The sequence below is a fragment of the Oncorhynchus tshawytscha genome, linkage group LG08 (genome assembly GCF_018296145.1).
Source record: "Oncorhynchus tshawytscha isolate Ot180627B linkage group LG08, Otsh_v2.0, whole genome shotgun sequence".
NCBI lineage: Eukaryota > Metazoa > Chordata > Actinopteri > Salmoniformes > Salmonidae > Oncorhynchus > Oncorhynchus tshawytscha.
The window spans coordinates 56,145,874-56,167,711 of record NC_056436.1 but is presented as its reverse complement, the minus strand read 5'-3'; the positions used below and the strand labels follow the sequence as shown (position 1 = coordinate 56,167,711).

At 41.7% G+C, this 21,838-nt stretch overlaps 1 protein-coding gene across 1 annotated transcript in view; it reads left to right on the top strand.

Moving 5' to 3' along the window:
- Positions 1-219: 219 nt before the first annotated feature.
- The window catches only part of LOC112256295 (ankyrin repeat domain-containing protein 50), a 42,441-nt gene continuing 20,822 nt past the window's right edge, over positions 220-21,838 (top strand). Inside the window, exons 1-3 of the mRNA XM_024429442.2 lie at positions 220-450; positions 1,363-2,462; positions 16,037-16,272. Of these exons, the coding sequence (XP_024285210.2) occupies positions 1,960-2,462; positions 16,037-16,272 (739 nt within the window). The 5' untranslated portion in view covers positions 220-450; positions 1,363-1,959. The remainder of the gene's footprint in view (positions 451-1,362; positions 2,463-16,036; positions 16,273-21,838) is intronic.

Genomic DNA, 21,838 nt, shown 5'->3' with positions numbered 1-21,838 from the left:
CTATGTAAATAAAGAGAAAAGCTGCTGCAGTGGTTTCAACTCAAAAACGTTACACTCGTTATTAATGTTCTATAACGCAGAAAGTCAATGTGTTTCTTATTTTAAGGCCCTTATAATGGCGGCTTCGGTACCTATACAACTCTAATTCCCATCAGACTTTGCGTCCATCCTGCGTGTGTGCTCTGAATGCAAGAGATAGAATATTAGAATGTTTGGAGGCTGAGAGACTGGTTAAGTATAGTAGGCTGCAGCGCTGTGTTGGATAGCAGGAGTAGCCGCGGCTGCTGAAAGAAAGAGAATGCAAAGACGCTGATGGAAAAATTCGAAGATTGCGTTTAGAAACAGATTAAGCTAATCAAATATTGCTTTTGAAGCATAGCATTTGGTTAGAGAGACAAATGGTTTAATCACGGACACAGCAACCAAATGAAAAGGGGGATTCAGCAAGAGGTGAGAAGCCGTAGGCTATACGGTATTTCAAACTGTAACATTGAAAAATGGGCAAACGTTCCACATTTGCTTGAAGTTAAAAAACACTTTTTACATTGTATTTTACAAGATTAAGGGCCGCGTTCAGCTCATTGACCTATTCTTTGTTTGTAGGAATGCCATTGTATTTTAGATAGTGTAGGTTTTTAGACTGACTAAAGGTGTTAAATTCTATTCCATTTGAAATGGGTGAGGTTTTTTTTTGTCATACAAAAGACGGCGTAGCCCGATCAGTCTTTGGCCCACTTTTCATCGATACCTTTGACAGTTTACTACCCCTAATACATATTTGTAGGCTTTTGCTTGCGGTTGCATTTCTTTAATGAGTTTAAAACTGCCTCTTTGTCATGTATTTCGAAAATGAGAGCGCTGTAGCAGGCTATTGGTTACGCGATGAGGTGGGCGCCTAGAAAACAGGAGAAAGGTGAATAACATTTAACAGACATAATACACGTGTTTTAAATTGATAGACATATTACACTCACTGTATTGGCGATCTGAAAAGAAACCACACTTCCAAGTTATTTATTTTAGTCATTATTGCATCGTGGGATAGGGAACGTTAATGTCGCTGTATGCAGATAAAAGGGGGTCCTCTCATTTGGAGTTTTTTTCCCCGGATGTGAAATGTTTGCGATTTAAAGCCACCTTGGAAGGAAGGGAGATCAGTGAGTAGGTTAGAGATACTGAACGAAACCTTGCCAAGACTCCAAGAGTGTGGACCATCTACAATGTCTTGTTAGTTACTGTGTTATAAACACGCTCCCCCATTCTGAAAAGCTATGCATTTTCCAGTGAGAGTGAACTGTGTAATTGTATAGGCTAGATAAAAGTTGAATCTGTAATCTTATTATTATTATTTTTTTTTTACAGCAAGCTTCTGTTTATTCCAGGAAAGTGACCAGGCAATCAATGTTATTGGAGAGACCAACACAACTCTGGCACTCTCAAATGTTAATGTAATGGAAACTATATACCTGCTCCAGTTTCCCTATGAAATGTATCAAGGGAAACAAATCACTGACTCTCAGGGCTAATTTGATCAAGCTGTGGTTGAGTTTGATAGTGGATGCACTCAAAGCCCTGTGCCCTGTCATGCACAACACCATGTTAAAGCAACAAACCTGGAATAACACTGAGCATTCAGTCCAGCCAATGAGAAAGCCATGGAAGAAGTTAGTGGAAAATGTACAGTACAAGCCTCAATTGTGACTCTTTTTTTGCCCCAGATATTCAGCGACGTCCCAAAAACTGCTTTTCTCGCCCACAGCCATTCTGTTTTCTCAGATAGCAGCTTCAGTTGCACACTGTCTTTATCACAACACTAAGGACAGCTGCAATCAACTTGGAAAGGCACATGTGGAGGCAAAAAAAAATGGATACTCAAATTTACAGCTGGCCTACTCTGGGTTGAAAATGTGAGGGCAAGGAAAGCCCTATGAGGAAAAGCCAGAACAGCAGTATCTCAAAATGGCCCAAACCAGTTTGCTGCAGGGGAAGCGCTTTTACTGCAGGGAGTGGGTCTTCCACAAGATCCAGCACTGTCTCCAGGAAAAGACTAATGGCCTGAGTGGTTTGACCAGCACTCCCAGCAAGCAGGCCGGTGCCTCTGGCACTGGCGCATCTAACCCCTGTGGCAGCTCTGCAGCAGGCTCTGCGAAGGCCACCGCCTGGGGGGTGTTGCTGGTGGGGGGGCCTGGGAGTGGGAAGACGGCCCTGTGCACGGAGCTCCTGTGGCCCTCTTCAGCCCAGGGCACTCATCGGGGGCTGCAGCAGCAGAGTCTGGCCTTCCATTTCTGCCGGGCGGACGACTCGGACACACTCTGCCTGGGCGGCTTCATCCGAGGTCTGGTGGCCCAGATTTGCCGGAGCGGCCTGTTGCCGGGTTACGAGGAGAAGGTGCGCGATCCAGCGGTGCAGAGCGTCCTGCAGCCCGGGGAGTGTGAGAGAAACCCCACTGAGGCTTTCAAGAGGTAGGTGAAGCCTGCTGCCCCACCCACTTCCCTCCACCCCCCTGTCCTTACCCCACCCCTCCCACTTTTACTGCTCACACACTTCCCTTAACCCTACCCCAGCAGTCCTCTGTCCCGCAACCCATTGACATAGTGTTTGTGTTGTTGTTTTCCTGTTCTGTGGCATGCTGTGGGACTGTCCCCGCTAGCCCTTAGTTGAGAAAAAGGTCAGTTATTTTAAGTGGCACCCAGGCTCAGTTGGCTGGAGGGAAGAATGTACTGCTTGGAAGTGTGTGACTGACTGCCCTATATGACGACGTGGGCTGCACATGTGAGACAAAGTACCGTACAGGATCAAGCTTGGTCATATAATGTGATCCACACAGACTTTTCTCTCTGTAAGACTGGGGTCTGAAAAAAGGGGTTTGAACCTATATTTGTAAAGGAACTGCCTTGTGTGTATGCTACTTGCACGACTTGTCAGCACGATGGGTCAACCAGTCTATACTATACACACATGGGATGGAATGCGGTGTTGAACACACATGCCTCTTGTCTGGCCATCTGGTGATGCTTATTGCGCCGTCTTTACATCACACACTGGGAAAGTGGGTCAAACGTTCGGCGAGGTAAATCATTTTTAAATGGCCAATGGACTCATTGATCTTTCCCAAAAGAAGCTGAGGAAGTAGCCCGTTGTCAGTTTTTATAGTAATAAGGCCACTATTGATGCCTGGGACTTGACTGTGACATTTGCGATAGAAGGCAGGTTAACATGGGGGACATAAACAACCAGTGGACAGACAGAGGTCCAGTTCTGGTCAGTGTCAAGGGAATGGAAAGCTTCTCACAGACAGCATCACCAACCCAGCCTGGCCTAAACAAGTGCATTTCTTTACCGCTTGAGGTTTGGTTCAGACTCCGTGGACAACAGACAGAATTGTTATCCAACGAAGATTACAGCCTTTTGTTTGTGGAGTAAATATGCACTCTGGAGAATGTGTTATCACCATCTCTGGTGTAAAAGAATCTTGGGCACTGTTGTACACAAATACTAGATCCTATCAGGTTGCAGAAAGTTGGGAAGTGGAAGATCTGTATCACAGCCAATATCCACCGCTCTATCTTTGTGTCCGGACATGTTCAATAGGCAAAGCAAGCAATGGAGGATTATAAAAGTGTATTCTTTTCCCAAACTTAGGGTTCCCCTAATTTACTTTAGAAATGGAATCTCATCTCAGGTGAACATGTTCCAAAAACAAGGCTACATTGTTGCTCAATAATGAAAAATAGTGTGTTCATTTGTAAAGGTTGGGCTCCTGGTAAACAAGACTGGTGGAGCCTTGACCTCAGACTCTGTTTTAAGGCCTTACCAGCATGTGAATGCCAGAGGGGTTGGCCAAATTCCTTGGCCTAACAAGCATGTTTGTTGATCGTAATCACTGGTTGTGTCAATACATTAAACCTGGTTCAACCTGGTCTCCATCCTATGCACTGCCATCCTCTCCATTCACCGTTGTGTGTGCTATTGTAGTCACCAGAACAAGTTATATACCTTTACTCTTCATCTAGATAGAACCAACAACAAAGTGTGAAAACCCGGGAGGAAGGTGGGTGGGGCGGAATTCAAGCAGCGTGTAGGACTGTTGATAACCAACAAAACTGCACAAACTTGGCAATATACAATGGAATCTCACCAATTTACCCATGTCATCTAATTGCAACATGCTTTCCCTCTAGCAATGGCCTCTACCGTGTTTTGACCAGAGTACTAACAGTGGAATTAATTTGACCTTGTCGTTTGAAACTATCAAAAGGTCTCCCTGCAACATGTTTAGCTTTTTTCCTCAGGACAAAAGAGCACAAATAAATAGGTGGAATAAAGTCAGTCATGTGGGCACTCTAAAAGCTCAAGGCACTGGGAAATGTGCTGAAAGGGCAGGTTCTCTTTTTGTTTAGGTGAGAGCTTTTGGGGTTTGTTTGTAAGGGGGATTTTTAAATGAGCGTGCAGTAGTTTGAATAACTGCCAGGCAAATCTGTGTGTTGGGAGCAAAGGAACCTTGGAAAGTGATCATGGCTTGAATCTGATAACCAGCTTTGAGTTTCTTGGCAGTATTTTGTTCACTCAGTGGGTCAAAGTGTTTTCCTTTATGATCCTTTTGCTAAGAAAGTTGAAGGAAGTTTTTCTAAACATTAGATTTCTATTTTCCTCCAAATTAACATTAGCCATTTAATTGAATTGTCTCATTAGTCAAAATATATACACTATCTTCAAATGTTTGGGGTCACTTAGAAATGTCCTTGATTTTGAAAGAAAAGCACATTTTTTGTCCATTAAAATAACATCAAATTGATCAGAAATACAGCGTAGACATTGTTAATGTTGTAAATGACTATTTTAGCTGGAAACAGCTGATATTTAATGGAATATCTACATAGGCGATTAGAGGCCCATTATCATCAACCATCACTCCTTTGTTCCAATGGCACGATATGTTAGCTAATCCAAGTTTATCATTTCAAAAAGGCTCCATGTTGGAGTCAACAGAAACCAGAAATCACATAATAAATATTCCCTTACATTTGATGATCTTCATCAGAATGCACTCCCAGGAATCCTAGTTCCACAATAAATGCTTGATTTGTTCGATAATGTCCATTATTTATGTCCAAGTAGCTACTTTTGTTAGGGCTTAGGTATACAAATCCAAACACTCGTGCAGGTCCATCCGAACGTCGGATGAAAACTTCAAAAAGTTATATTACAGGTCGAAGAAACTTGTCAAACTTAAGTATAGAATCAATCTTTAAGGTGTTATCATAAATCTTCAATAAAGTTCCAACTGGAGAATTCCTTTGTGTGTAGAAAAGCCATGCAGGTTACTATCATGTGAATTGCGCGTGACCAGGACCCGGCTCTCTGCCAGTAACCTGACTCATTCAGCTCTTATTCAGCCCCACCACACAGTAGAAGCCTCATTCAAGTTTCTAAAGATGGTTGACATCTAGTGGAAGCCCTAGGAAGTTCAACTTTATCCATATCCCGCCGTGAATTCAATAGGGGCTGGGTTGAAAATCGACCAACTTCAGATTTCTCACTTCCTGTTTGAATTTCTTCTCAGGTTTTTGCCTGCAATATGAGTTCTGTTATACTCACAGCCATCATTCAAACAGTTTTAGAAACTGCAGAGTGTTTTATATCCAATAAAAATAACAATATGCATATATCAGCAACTGGGACTGAGGAGCAGGCCGTTTACTCTGGGCACATTTCATCCAAGCTACTCAATACTGCCACTGCAGCCATAATAAGTTTTAACAATGTCTACACTGTATTTCTGATCAATTTGATGTTATTTTAATGGACAAAAAATGTGCTTTTCTTTCAAAAACAAGGAAATTTCTAACTGACCCCAAACTTTTGAACGGTAGTGTATATATATATATATTTAAATACATAGGCCTACAGCTAGCAGAGCAAGGTAATGTTCTAAATCTTTATACATGCAATGGCTGTAGGCAATGACTAGCTTGTTGCTAACATTTACAAATTAAGTTTGACAGCAAAATGGAGCTTTTCGTCTACTGTAATTCGGCACTTCAGATGTTGTTTGTAACATAAGGAGAAACTTTCAGAAACTCTGTAAATTATGGATGCGATCTGGATGTAGGGCTGGGCGATATATCCAATTAATTTGAATAATTCAAATGTATGTTCTAGCGCAATGTTCCAAATGCCTGTATAGCAATAATCTAGTTCTTTTTTTTTGTTCCTTCAGTGCTATGTGTACGATGCACCTTCCCACTCCCACACAGACTCCAAGCCTCTCCCCCTGCCACTCACAACAACAAAGACGAAAGATCACTTCTTCCTTACTGACAACAAGCAGTTTCAACTCACTATTTCAATTCCAGGTTTGGGCCAACAGAATCGGTCATATGGACAACGAAACACACTGAGACATTATTTAACTGTATTAGAGGATAACTTAACCTTCTAACGATATACTTGTTTTGTCTCAACTCCCAACAAATCACATACGTGCGTATCAATGAACATGATTGTGGAAAATTAATGCTCAGTTTCTGTCAAGCACTGTATTGTAAAGTACTTATGCAAAAATTGTTTAAAGTACTACTTTAGTAGTTTTTTGTGGTATCTGTTTACTTTACTATTTATATTTTTGACAACTTTTATTCCGTACATTCCTAAAGAAAATGATGTACTTTTTACTCCGTACATTTTCCCTGACACCCAAAAGTAATCATTACATTTCAAATGCTTACAAGGACAGAACAATTTTCAAATTCACACACTTATCAAGAGAACATCCTTGGTCAACCCTACTTCCTCTGATCTGGCAGACTCACTCAATACAAATGTTTTGTTTGTAAATTATGTCTGAGTGTTGGAGTGTGCACTGGCTATTGGTAAAACAAAAATCTATCTACTGTGCCAAATGATTTATACTTTGACATTTGATACATAAGTATATTTAACACCAAATACTTTAAAACTTTTACTCAAGTAGTATTTTAATGGGCGACTTTCACTTTTACTTGAGTCATTTTCTATTAAGGTATCTTTACTTCTACTCAAGTATGACAATTGGGTACTTTTCCCACCACTGGTGACGCACGACATTTGTTCGCCACAGACTGTTAGCGCTAGCTGTCTAGTCTTTGTTTTTTAAATGTATAATGAGCATAGAAAGACGCAATTGGTAACACAATCTCGTATTGAGAAATAAGCATCTTCTTCACCAGGTTGGCCACTTGATTTCAACATCTAAACAAAGTGACGGACAGGAAGGTGTATTCAATAAAGTAAGCAAATAGATGAATGCTGACTGCTCAGTAGCACATGGGCTTGTGCTTGAGAGATTGTTTGTAAGACCTTTGTTATTTTTCTATAATGCCTGCTACCAGAAGTTGGTCATTGTGCATGGTTCTGGTTACATTTGTAACAAAAAGTGCATTTTCATAGAGAGAATTGAAAGCAAGGTCAGTGATTATGGCAAAAAAAGCAGTTCACACTTTTTGTAATAAAACAATTGAATCATTAGTGGGTTGTGGAAGGCTAAAATTTAGCCTAGGTATAATTTAACAAGCCCTGAATTCGTTAGATTATTGCTGACTGTTTGAAATGCAGTGTTTTTATCATCAATCGTGCAACAAAGCTTATTTTGAGAAAATGTTTAAAAAAAAATTGAGATATATTTTGAATCGTCCATAAGTTTAAACAAATCTACATATGATTTTTAGGACGTATCACCCATCCCTGCCTGGATCTATTGAAACTCTGCTGACACTATATGTTCATGACATATGTGACCTGAAAATATGTTTTTATCAAAATGAACTTTCATGTGGGGTGGCAAGTAGCCTAGTGGTTAGACCATTGGACTAGTAACCAAAAGGTTGCAAGATTGAATCCCTGAGTTAACAAAGTTTTAAAAAATGTCGTTGTGCCCCTGAACAAGGCAGTTAACCCGCTGTTCCTAGGCCGTCATTGAAAGTAAGATTTTTTTCTGGACTGACTTGCCTAGTTAAATAGAGGTAAAATAAAATAAAAATGTGCCTTAATAATAACCTTGTATGCCATCTGTAAATACGAATACAATTGTTAAATTACCAGCCTCGTTGGTTAAGCCACAGAAAACCTCACTAGCCATGATTGGCTGAGATAATGAGTGGGCTGAACATGCCGAGAGAGGAGTTCGGTTTGGTCTTCCATGTAGAATGCATCTGTCTATTTGAGCTGGTCAGTCTGTGTTGGTAATCATGTCGAACTCATCTTTTTAAAAAAGGTATTGTGTAGTGGAGCTGCATAAGCGTTGCTCTCCACTTTCAAATCAAATGTTATGTCACATGTTATGTCACATGCGCGGAATACAACATGAAAACAGCTAGCTAGCCAGGTAAACAATGAACCTAGCTAGGTAAACAAAGTGAAAGATCACACACATCACGTAACAGTGAAATCCCCTTACAGTGAAATGCTTACTTACAAGCCCTTAACTAGCTAACGTGAGCTGGCTGGCTCATTAGCGAACGTTACGTGATGTGTGTGATCTTACACTTTTTTTTTCACCTAGCTAGGTTCATTGTTTACCTGGCTAGCTCGCTGTTTTCATGTTATCCAGAGGTTAACAAATTATCAGCCAGAGCACCAAGTGTGCGCTCTGAATGCTCCGAGAGCGAAACGAGATGGGTGGGGCTAAAGCTTATGAGGGTGTAAACGATGCTGAATGGTTGTAGATAAAGAAGAGCTCTTCACTAGATACCAAAACATTCAAAGGCCATTTTCTCAAAAGTGAGTTACAAGTTTATCAACTTTAAACTTTTTGTTCCGCAAAAATACAGTGTATGATATACCATTTTGTAGCTCTGAGTCTCTACTTATATATCCAACGTAAAAAACACAATTTCAAATTTTGCTACATAAGACCGAATCCAGGTGGTGAGTCACACATGGTTGTCCTAACCTCACAAACCTGTGTCATGATCATATATCCTAAAAATGCATCTCAACTCTTGAGTTTATTGGCAAATTCTTGAATGTGTGCATTCTACAGGTGCAACAGTGGTAAGTACCATGAAGCAATGTTTACCTTCACTAGGATAACACTGTACCTGCACACCATGGAAATACAATATTATAAGGGACACTTATTGTAAAGTTGTACCAGTACTTTTACTCTTATTGTAGTCATTTCAATTAGTAATTGCTAGTGGCGTTGGGGATTACAGAGCGGCAGTTGGAGCGAAAAAAGAGGATGTTAATCGAAGATGAAATGCTGCGCGCCCTTCATGCATTGCTCGGCTGCAGAAAGACTCACTACAGATTAGGCCACTTTTTAAAGGATGCCGCGATGACTCAGCATTCTGGAGCCAGCCTCCCTGTCCACGTCGCTTTGACTTGGCATACAGGGGCTGTGGGTATGGGAGGGGGTGTTATCGCACTAAAAAGCCCAAACATGTGCATTAGATCCCCTTTGCGTGTTTGCATGACGAACGGGTTAAATGTTAACGGAGCTGTTGCCTGTGCACGTTAGGAGGTCGCTAAGTGATGTGAAATGAAAGCCCCAGCTGCGGTTGATCTTCTGTGCTCTCAGAGGATGTCAATCGTGCAATGCTGTGCAGGATATAAGCCTTCTTCTTCTGTCTCATTCTGACCAGAGTGAATGGGAGGGGAGGCAGTTACTTACGCTTTGTCTGGCACATTATGTTTTCTTGAGTTTCCTCATCAGGGTGAAATACAGGAGACGATCTCATTGTCATTGTCAGACATCTAGCATGCTGTGTACTGTGTTGCGTGTCTTAGAGTCAAATTTAACAGTGGTATAGAAGAAGGCGCAGGGGGTCGTGGAGTTGGAAGGGATGACATTTCAGATCCCACTGACAGTGTTGAATAATTGTCCATCTGACCTGGGAATGCCCACCTCGTCTGGGCGTTCAGGGGTTAGTGTAGGGCTTAAACCTGTTTTTGTTCATTCGGCTATCTTAAGTTGTGTACTTTTTCTGCTTTTAAGCCATTTAAATTAATTTTCGGTTTATACCAAATTCATCTCGTGTTTTGTTTTCTTGGTCCAAAGCACAAAATAAGTTGCTTTTGTGCAGGTTATTTAATTGTATACGCTAGCCACTTCTGTCTCTATCTTGCATTAACTGAGCTGTCTATTGAGCACTGTTTATTAGACAGCTCTAGACTACATTTTCTAGGAAGCTTGAACATTTGTATTTTATTTTACAACATCCATTACCAGATGCCCTTTTTGTCCTTAAGCCAACTAATTTGCTGTTTGCACCTTGAATCAAGTTACTGCGAAAGACTAAAATACACTGCACCATTGCACCTCTCACATTTACATTGGTACCCCCCCACCCTCCCCCTCCCTTTGTTTTGTACACTGCTGCCACTCGCTGTTTATTATCTATGCATAGTCACTTCACCCATACCCACATGTACAAATGACCTCAAGTAACCTGTACCCCCGCACACTGACTCGTTACCGGTACCCCTTGTATGTAGCCTCGTTATTGTTATTTTATTGTGTTACTTTTTAATAATTTTTTACTTTAGTTTATTTGGTAAATATTTTCTTAACTCTTCTTGAACTGCACTGTTGGTTAAGGGCTTGTAAGTAAGCATTTCATACCTGTTGTATTCGGCGCATGTGACAAATAAAGTTTGATTTGATTTGTATGACCAGAGAAAGGGAAATATTCTTACAAAAACACACTCTGACTCTAAAAATTACAACACAAGCCTATCTATACACTTTGCCTCATTTATTCAAGCTGCAGTGCAGGTCACACCGCTGGTGTAGAAGTAGATTTTCGTTGAAAGTCTCTCACTAGCCATGGTTTTAGACACTTTGAAATCACAGTATCAACGAGGAAGCTGCAGACACAGTGATCTGAGCAATCTGATTGGTTAGCGGTAGGCATATATGTGCTAGAGGTCGACCGATTAATCGGAATGGCCGATTAATTAGGGCCGATTTCACGTTTTCATAACAATCGGAAATTTCTGGGCACCGATTTAGCCATTTTTTTAACGCCTTTATTTAGCTAGGCAAGTCAGTTAAGATGTCAGGGATTTCCTCCTCTTCTTCCGAAGAGGAGAGGCGAAAAGGATCAGAGGACCAATATGCGGCGTGGTAAGTGTCCATGGTTCTTTTAATACGTAAATGTGCACATGAACAACTGACTACAAAAACAAGAAACGTGTGAAAACCTAAACAGTCCTATCTGGTGCAAACACAGAGACAGGAACAATCACCCACAAAACACACAGTGACACCCAGGCTACCTAAGTATGATTCTCAATCAGAGACAACTAATGACACCTGCCTCTGATTGAGAACCATACTAGGCCGAAACATAGAAATACCCAAATCATAGAAAAACAAACATAGACTGCCCACCCCAACTCACGCCCTGACCATATTAAATAATGACAAAACAAAGGAAATAAAGGTCAGAACGTGACATAAGAACAATGACGGCCTACGAACGGTGGGTTAACTGCCTCGTTCAGGGGCAGAACGACAGATTTTTACGATGCGCTGTGTATCGTTGCTCCAATGTGTACCTAACCATAAACATCAATGCCTTTCTTAAAATCAATACACAGAAGTATATATTTTTAAACCTGCATATTTAGCTAAAAGACATCCAGGTTAGCAGGCAATATTAACCAGGTGAAATTGTGTCACTTCTCTTGCGTTCATTGCACGCAGAGTCAGTGTATATGCAACAGTTTGGGCCACCTAATTTGCCAGAATTTTACGTAATTATGACATAACATTGAAGGTTGTGCAATGTAACAGGAATATTTAGACTTATGGATGCCACCCGTGAGATAAAATACAGTTCCGTATTTCACTGAAAGAATAAACGTCTTGTTTTCGAGATGATAGTTTCCGGATTCGACCATATTAATGACCCAAGGCTCGTATTTCTGTGTGTTATCATGTTATAACTAAGTCTATGATTTGATAGAGCAGTCTGACTGAGCGATGGTAGGCAGCAGCAGGCTTGTAAGCATTCATTCAAACAGCACTTTCGTGCGTTTGCCAGCAGCTGACTTCAAGCCTATCAACTCCCGAGATGAGGCTGGTGTAACCGATGTGAAATGGCTAGCTAGTTAGCGGGGTGTGCGCTAATAGCGTTTCAAACGTCACTCGCTCTGAGACTTGGAGTGGTTGTTGCCCTTATTCTGCAAGGGCCGCGGCTTTTGTGGAGCGATGGGTAACGCTGCTTCGAGGGTGGCTGTTGTCGTTGTGTTCCTGGTTCGAGCCCAGGTAGCGGCGAGGAGAGGGACGGAAGCTATACTGTTACACTGGCAATACTAAAGTGCCTATAAGAACATCCAATAGTTAAAGGTTAATGAAATACAAATGGTGTAGAGAGAAATAGTCCTATAATTCCAAAAATAACTACAACCTAAAACATCTTACCTGGGAATATTGAAGACTCATTTTAAAAGGAACCACCAGCTTTCATATGTTCTCATGTTCTGAGCATGGAACTTAAACGTTAACTTTCTTACATGGCACTTTGTTTTTGCATTATTTAAACCAAATTGAACATGTTTCATTATTTATTTGAGGCTAAATTGATTTTATTGATGGATTATATTAAGTTAAAATAAGTGTTCATTCAGTATTGTTGCAATTGTGATTATTACAAAAACAATTATAATAATTGTCCGTTTAATCGGCATCGGCTTTTTTGGTCCTCCAATAATCGGTATCGGCGTTAAAAAAATCATAATCAGTCGACCTCTAATATGTGCACTTGATTTGCTCTCTGGACATGCCAAGTATGCAGAGTTTGTACCTTCAGACACATGAAACACTTTGTCTACCGGCGCGCAGGGCTGCTGAAACAAGTGCACCTACTGCCAACAGCGCAAGACAGGAATGTCTTGGAGATACGCCAGTCGATCGCGATCAACCATCAACCGTTCTAATAGGCTACATTTCTGTATCAAATTTCATTAAGAGATTGTGTTCTGGTAATTAAAAAAAGAACACCACATCACTGTTTGTTATGCTCTGGAAAAGCAAACAGGTTTAAATTTGTCTAGTTCTTGTGTGTGTGTGTGTGTGTGTGTGTGTGTGTGTGTGTGTGTGTGTGTGTGTGTGTGTGTGTGTGTGTGTGTGTGTGTGTGTGTGTGTGTGTGTGTGTGTGTGTGTGTGTGTGTGAGGAGAACCTACATCACAAGATCCATGGGGGGAGCCCATGGAGTTATGAAATGTGGATCGAATAGCTTTATGGCAGTTTATCAGAAAATGCAAAATAAATATATATATATATATATGTTTTTCTGCTTGCAGAGGCTTGTGGGTTGTGGAGATGCAGTTGTTTGAACTTTTAGACATGGTTGTACTTTGTTCTGCAGCACCAGTTCACATGGTGTTGTGTTGACATGTCTGAGAGCCCCATCACTTTATAAACACTTTACTGTACGTTCTTTACTCCTCTTTTACAAAATGCTAGCATTATTCATTCCAGCGTAGTTGGCATGTTACCAATTCACCCGTGCATAAATATGGCATATGTACGGTGTGGAAAGTGCTTCGTTTTTCATGAAGCACTCTGAAGTCTCTTTGTAACCGCTTACATACATTTAGTTGGTTTTCATATGTTCTTGTTGGTTTTGTTTTTGCTGTCCTTGACCAATGACAAGCTGAGAAACATGTACCGTCAATGTAAGTCTGTGAAATCACTCAGTCCAAGAAGGAATAAAATGAGTTCCTTTCTGATTTTGGAGGAAGTGAGAGAATTGCTAATGCAATGGGGTAACAGCGCTTGCTGTGTCATGGCTGCCATTTTGCTAACTTCTCAGAATCCACATAGCTCCCAGCAGAAGCCCTCACATTGTCTCTCTCAGGTTGACTCGTTAGGAGAATATGATTGGAATTACACCATGCTTTATGTATAAATGAATAATATGCATTTTCCAGATTGGGAGCTGGTTGCTTTTTCTTTCTCCACCCCCTGATGGGGCCATGAGTCAGCTGTTGTCATGCAGTCTTTTTCTGCTAATCTCTCCTGACTAAGGCAAAGAAGCTGAGCAGGCTTTTTTCTCCAAATGGAATCGTGAAATTAAGAAATCTTAATTTTCTTAATTAAAAGAGTCTCGTTCAGGTTTCCAGTGGACCCTGTGCTAGTCGCTATTGCTTTTCAATGGGGTCTCTGCAGTGACTAGTTGACCCACCTGCTGTTCTTTTCCATTAATAGAATGGTGTCATGGCCGGCCATGCACGGTATATTGGACCTGAGCCACAGTCTCCCTGCGCCATTGCATGATGAAGGAAATTTCAGGCTCAGCCCCCACCCCATAAAAGCGTCTCAGTAAATGTGTAAGACGTGAGCAAGGTGCCCAGGGCTGCCTGTCGGCCTAAACATCTTCACTGACACTTCAAAGCGAAGCCCACATTGCATAATGTGGCCGGGCCGTGGAAGATGGGGACTGCAGCACAACAGATGGCGGGTGCGTTAGGGACATTTCACATTCTCTTTCTTTCTCTAAATGATAATTGCTCTCCGCTATTTACATATGTCGAAGACGGAATAAGAACAACCAAAATAGTTAGTTTTAACGTGCGGGGCAAAGGATGCGTCACAAAGACACTCATTATTGGCTGAGGCTCTTCGGACGTTAGTCTGGCACCCAGCCCATTGTTGTGCTCATTTCAAGCCCCTGTCTTCTTCCTGCAGGGAGGTCAGTTATCAACAGTTCTGAAAGCAGTTGATTTTAAGGAAAAGAATAGCTCCTTGTCTCATAACAAGGCCCGCATTGCTGTCTCTGTGAATTTGTTTGTCTGTAGGCGGCGTTGCTGTAGTTGTTTGCAGTACACAAACTCTGCAGATTGCCATTCCTCTTGGCTGGTTTTCCTGTCTGTGCTGCAGATTCGATGTGGGGCTGCAGCCGTCAGAAAGAGCAATCGGCCATGTTTCTCTGAGATGGAGCGATGTAATGATGGAGCTTGCAGGTTGATGACTGCGCACTACCCTCTTTTTCTTGCACTTGAGAAATTGAGCTGTTGGAAAAATAGAGGATTGGAGGGGAGGTTTGGCTGGAAAGTGTTTGCTGAGCCCTTGCATTGGAATTGCAGTCTGACTAAAAGTTGTGTTTAAAAGGCTCCAATTTGATCAGCGAGGGATATAACTAAGCTCTGTTTTAGTGGTGGCGGTAATTTACAACAGCAAAACAACAGTCTCAAGACTGGAATCAGGCTGGGGGTAGCAGCTCTGTACTGTACACAGGCACTGAAGTTTTGCCAGCACAAGCATGCAGGTTGGGAAAATAGAACGGGAACAGATACAATGCTGGCTTCATGGCATTTATGCACGCAGTCATAATACACGTTATCATTCGAGCAAATGGGGTTTTCACTTTTCCCTTTGGCTTTCACGCTCATGTTATTTCAAGGTTAATGCAGCATTTAAACCCTTGGGTTTGTGAGTACAGACAAGGATTGATGTGGTTTAATACTGTACATTATTCACAGTGTAGTGAGGCTGTTTTTTTTGGGGTGTGTAGGCGCAAACACAGACAGCGTTTTTTTAACGACTTTCAAAAGATTTTCCTGGTTATTCCAGACAGTCGGCGGCCTTGTAAACTGTCACGTCATCATTTGATTAATATGGACCTGCTCTGTGTGCTTTCAATTGAAATTCAGTTGAAATTCAGTTATTTCAGCTCCCGGCTAAGAACAAATATTTAGGACACTGTCTATATACAGTACATACAGTCCAGTCTTTTCCCCAGGATTTTTTTCAGAAGTGTTTGGGGGGACATGTCACCTGTTATCTATAACTGCAGGTTTCAATTCCCTAAAGATTTGCATTTGCACTGTGAAGGCCTGTCAAGGGCCTGAAAGCTGAACTGTGGATAGAGAGACAGTTACTAAGATACAGTCAAACGTGTGACTCAGACCGACATTAAATCTATTTTTGTTGATGTACGTCTGCAATCATCCTCAACTCTTTTCAACAGCATCAGCTCGCAGTGGAAAGCGCTAGGTGCACAGAGAGAGTTCTAAATCTCTCTCCTCTTCTCTCTTGCCCTAAAGGTGTGTTCTCCTCCCACTCTTGAGTGCCAAGCCACCTCAGCAGGCCCTCTTCCTCCTGGTTGACTCCATCGATGAAGGCTGTCAGCTGGGTGAGGGAGAACAGAGGTCTTCAGGCTCAGCCACCCCCAGGACCATCGCTGAGCTCCTGGCCAGCCACCACGAGTACCTCCCACCCTGGCTCCTTCTCATCTGCTCTGCACGCCGCCAGAACAGGGCCATCACCAAACTGTTCACAGGTAAAAAAATAAATAAATAAATATGTGAGTTCATACAGGCACCCAAATGAAGGGTGATGGGGCCCATATCTGGGATCCATATGGTGATGCTTTTGTTCAGTATTTGGTATTACTGTAAAATGTGTTTGTTTTATCACCGAAAGGAGGAAAATGTATTGCAAAATAATTGTTGTTCCCTTTAGACAGAACACCTGGCCACGCAAACAATTAACTGGGATTTGGCATTTTGTATTGACACTGGTCTGTCTCCTTGAAGAAGAAAACAGAATTCTAACTGCTTTCATTTGCATACATTAATCTGATGTTTTTCAAGAGATATATGGATTTCCTTTTGTGTCTTCTGTAAGGCGATCCTTGCAAAAGCCTAGTTTTTTCACTTCTATTTAAACGCTTACTGAGCAGGTTATGCCTTGTTCTTCCACACTAACAAACTTTTCTATTGCGTATTGTGATAAATGTCAGCCTTTTCTGCAGCTATTAAACAAAGCACACGTCATGCTGTGATTCCAGCCGAGTCGGCTCAGAAAAGGCTAATTCCGAAGACATTTTAACATCATCAAATGCTAAAAAGATTTGGGCCTGCCACAGAACGTCTAAATATCACGATGCCTTACGGAAACGACTACTGCTCGGTACGCCATGACAAGTCGAACTAGCAGCCATTATCTAGTTGTCAGAATGCCAGCCCACTATTGGGTGATGAGCAGAGATGCTGGCGTAGCATTAATCAAACCAGAAAGAGAGAGTGTGGGTGTAATACCCGCCGCAGAACCTGCACGTTTTAGTGTCCCCTTTACCTCTCCAAACACAACATGTGAGGAATTCAGATGCCCTCCTGTTGCTGCTTGAAACATTATGTAAAACCCCGTTTAAACACCTCTGCTCATTCTGTGCTCTGTTCAGAAAGTGGTTGATAATAACACTTTGTTTCCTGAATAGAATTCCTATGCAATGCTAGTTTAGGTGAGTGTTTCTGGCATTGGGCACAGGGTTAATGCAGGGAATCTGGCACTTTTGAACAAGACGATGTGCTGACATATTCTGCCAAGTAACTGCAAATATGAATGTACAGTGCCTTGCGAAAGTATTCGGCCCCCTTGAACTTTGCGACCTTTTGCGACATTTCAGGCTTCAAACATAAAGATATAAAACTGTATTTTTTTGTGAAGAATCAACAACAAGTGGGACACAATCATGAAGTGGAACGACATTTATTGGATATTTCAAACTTTTTTAACGAATCAAAAACGGAAAAATTGGGCGTGCAAAATTATTCAGCCCCCTTAAGTTAATACTTTGTAGCGCCACCTTTTGCTGCGATTACAGCTGTAAGTCGCTTGGGGTATGTCTCTATCAGTTTTGCACATCGAGAGACTGAAATTTTTTCACATTCCTCCTTGCAAAACAGCTCGAGCTCAGTGAGGTTGGATGGAGAGCATTTGTGAACAGCAGTTTTCAGTTCTTTCCACAGATTCTCGATTGGATTCAGGTCTGGACTTTGACTTGGCCATTCTAACACCTGGATATGTTTATTTTTGAACCATTCCATTGTAGATTTTGCTTTATGTTTTGGATCATTGTCTTGTTGGAAGACAAATCTCCGTCCCAGTCTCAGGTCTTTTGCAGACTCCATCAGGTTTTCTTCCAGAATGGTCCTGTATTTGGATCCATCCATCTTCCCATCAATGTTAACCATCTTCCCTGTCCCTGCTGAAGAAAAGCAGGCCCAAACCATGATGCTGCCACCACCATGTTTGACAGTGGGGATGGTGTGTTCAGAGTGATGAACTGTGTTGCTTTTACGCCAAACATAACGTTTTGCATTGTTGCCAAAAAGTTCAATTGTGGTTTCATCTGACCAGAGCACCTTCTTCCACATGTTTGGTGTGTCTCCCAGGTGGCTTGTGGCAAACATTAAACAACACTTTTTATGGATATCTTTAAGAAATGGCTTTCTTCTTGCCACTCTTCCATAAAGGCCAGATTTGTGCAATATACGACTGATTGTTGTCCTATGGACAGAGTCTCCCACCTCAGCTGTAGATCTCTGCAGTTCATCCAGAGTGATCATGGGCCTCTTGGCTGCATCTCTGATCAGTCTTCTCCTTGTATGAGCTGAAAGTTTAGAGGGACGGCCAGGTCTTGGTAGATTTGCAGTGGTCTGATACTCCTTCCATTTCAATATTATCGCTTGCACAGTGCTCCTTGGGATGTTTAAAGCTTGGGAAATCTTTTTGTATCCAAATCCGGCTTTAAACTTCTTCACAACAGTATCTCGGACCTGCCTGGTGTGTTCCTTGTTCTTCATGATGCTCTCTGCGCTTTTAACGGACCTCTGAGACTATCACAGTGCAGGTGCATTTATACGCATTTATGCAGGTGCATTTGATTACACACAGGTGGATTGTATTTATCATCATTAGTCATTTAGGTCAACATTGGATCATTCAGAGATCCTCACTGAACTTCTGGAGAGAGTTTGCTGCACTGAAAGTAAAGGGGCTGAATAATTTTGCACGCCCAATTCTTCAGTTTTTGATTTGTTAAAAAAGTTTGAAATATCCAATAAATGTCGTTCCACTTCATGATTGTGTCCCACTTGTTGTTGATTCTTCACAAAAAAATACAGTTTTATATCTTTATGTTTGAAGCCTGAAATGTGGCAAAAGGTCGCAAAGTTCAAGGGGGCCGAATACTTTCGCAAGGCACTGTAGCTGGGCAAACACATCACAATAAATGTCGAGAGAGATTCTAATATATTTACATGCGCTATGTAAAAACACTAACTTGGATCTCAGTTAAAGACTTGGGATCGAATAGGGATCAAAAGCAACCTTTGGGTTTTGGGAACCTACCTGAAGCTCTTCTACGGCAGTGTTGTCTTTTGTACGGCGATAACATGAACAGGAATTTGCTAGAGGATTTTTTTCTCCCCCTAATCGATATTTTGAACCTATTGTGGACCCGGCATGTTAATTGCGATAGACATTAAATAGATCTGAAATGAAAATGGAAGCATTGCACCGAGACAATTAAATGTAACAGTTGCCGGAAGGTCTGCAGTGGCATTTATTTCTTATTAAACCAGTTTACACCGGTGACCTGGACCTGCTGCCTAACAGTCTTGATTTAACATAACATAGCAGCAGGTGAATCATAGCTCTGTCATGTCTCCTTTTCATACCATCATCAACCCACAGAACACACAGGTACATTGTTGAAATGGATCTGAGAGGAAGGTAGGGATGTAATGATTCACCGATACACATCCGCCCCGATTCAAATGTTTAAGACACAAGTGCAGTCCTGGGACCCCAAACCTAACTAAATGTGGCATGAGTCTGTCAGAAAATTCAAACGTTACAATTAGCTGGTTCACATTTTTTGTTGTTGCTCGTATTACATTCTATCTAACCTTCCGAAAATACCTCTCGTCTTTTGTGACGACTGTTGACAGTCATTGATCTCCAAGTCATTTTGCATGCCGGACAAACCCAGGCAATATCAGTAGCCTAGTCAAACTGCGCACTGTGCTCAGCTTCGCTCGCTGACCAACGCGAGGCAGGCAGTTTGTTCCTGATATTGCACATCTGCACGGCACCTTCAGCATTCTAATGCTACATGGATTTTGTGATAATAGGCTTTATTAGTTGAGTGACAGCCTATGTAGTTTGCTAGGTTATTGTTATCTATGTTGAAAATGTGTTTTGCCAGATTAAAAGTATGCTACAGGAGACAACTCTCATCTATACCTGCTGAACGGGGCTTGCAAATAGATTTCATTTGGATTATTCGAGGTTACCATCAGCAATAGTTTTGGTAATTTTGCTTTAACCAACAGTTTATATGGTAATTTTGTGGTAATTCTGCTTTAAACAATCAGTGAATATGGTAATTTTTCGACATACAAGGTCAAATTTTTTATTTCATAACGAGGATCGCAATCGCTTTTGCGAGGCGCACTGCATGGCCGAAGCGATAGACGAGAAGATCACTATGTGAAAACTTTCAAATGTTCAAAACCCTTTGATTTTGAGATGGGGGTGGGGGGTGAAATGTCATAGTTCATTTGTAAAAAGTAAATATTGATACATTACTAGCTCAAACACTTAATCTGCAAAAATGGCAAGTTAATTAGTGGGTGATGGTGATTTCAGAACCCAGAGTGGGGTGGGACCAAAAACATCTTGTAGTGAGGGTGGTAGATGCCTAGTCTCCCTTATGGCTCAGCTCAGGTGCCTACATAGTATACACAACATACATCATTTACGCGCGCGCGCACACACACACACACACACACACACACTAGTGATGGAAAGTTCCGCTGTTTTTACTGATTCAGATCTCTTCAACTCGTTCAGTCAAAAGAATGAATGTTTCAACTCATTTTGTTCATTTCAGACAGTAATGCTCAGAGCACGCAGGACCCCTATCGGCGAACGATGAACTGAAAACTCGAAAGAGTCATGATTATACAAGCATCTCGTTCACATGTCATTCACTTCAAGGGGCTTATTAGAGCTGTCATTTGTGACTGAGAGTTGTTCAAGTGTGCTTTAAACAATGTACATTTGTTGACTGCAAGGCCTACAAACTAAATTATTTATGATACATTTCAAACAAGGTCTAGTTGTGGCCGCAATTGGACTAGATTATGAAAGACTTGGTGTAAAACATTGCATGAGGGTAATAACACAATATTGTTTGCGAATTGCAGCACCCCAAATGATTCGTTCTCGAGTTCCAGTTTGTCGAGCAGGGGCTGTGTTTTGGTTCTACAAAGCTGTGTCCATCATAACATTCAATAATCAATGAATTGCATTCAATCTTGCACCATGCAATAAAACATTTATTTTTATCCCCTATGCTGCCTCGTTCAACTGTAAGGGCTTTTATTATGAGTGAAAACATATAGGAGCAACAACGGCACATCCGCAAAGTGGTAGGCCACACATGGTTTTCATGGTTTGGGCTAGGTCCCTTGGTTCCAGTGAAGGGAAATCTTAACGCGACAGCATACAATGACATTCTAGACGATTCTGTGCTTCCAACTTTGTGGCAACAGTTTGGGGAAGGCCCTTTCCTGTTTCAGCATGACAATGCCCCTATGCACAAAGTGAGGTCCATACAGAGGTGGTTTGTCGAGATTGGTGTGGAAGAACTTGACTGGCCTGCACAGAGCCCTGACCTCAACCCCATCGAACACCTTTGGGATGAATTGGAACGGAGACTGCGAGCCAGGCCTAATCGCCCAACATCAGTGCCCGGCCACCCTAATGGTCTTGTGGCTGAATGGAATTAAGTCCCCGCAGAATTTGTTTTCCAACATCTAGTGGAAAGCCTTCCCAGAAGAGTGGAGGCTATTATAGCAGCAAAAGGGGTACCTACTCCATATTAATGTCCATGATTTTGGAATGAGATATTCGATGAGCAGATGTCCACATACTTTTGGTCATGTAGTGTACGTATAGAATCGTCTTGAAAGGGAAAGATGCACATCCCTAGTGGAAGGCTTTGTCCAATTTGCATACGATTGACACTTTTCAATTATTCCATTCATCCTGAG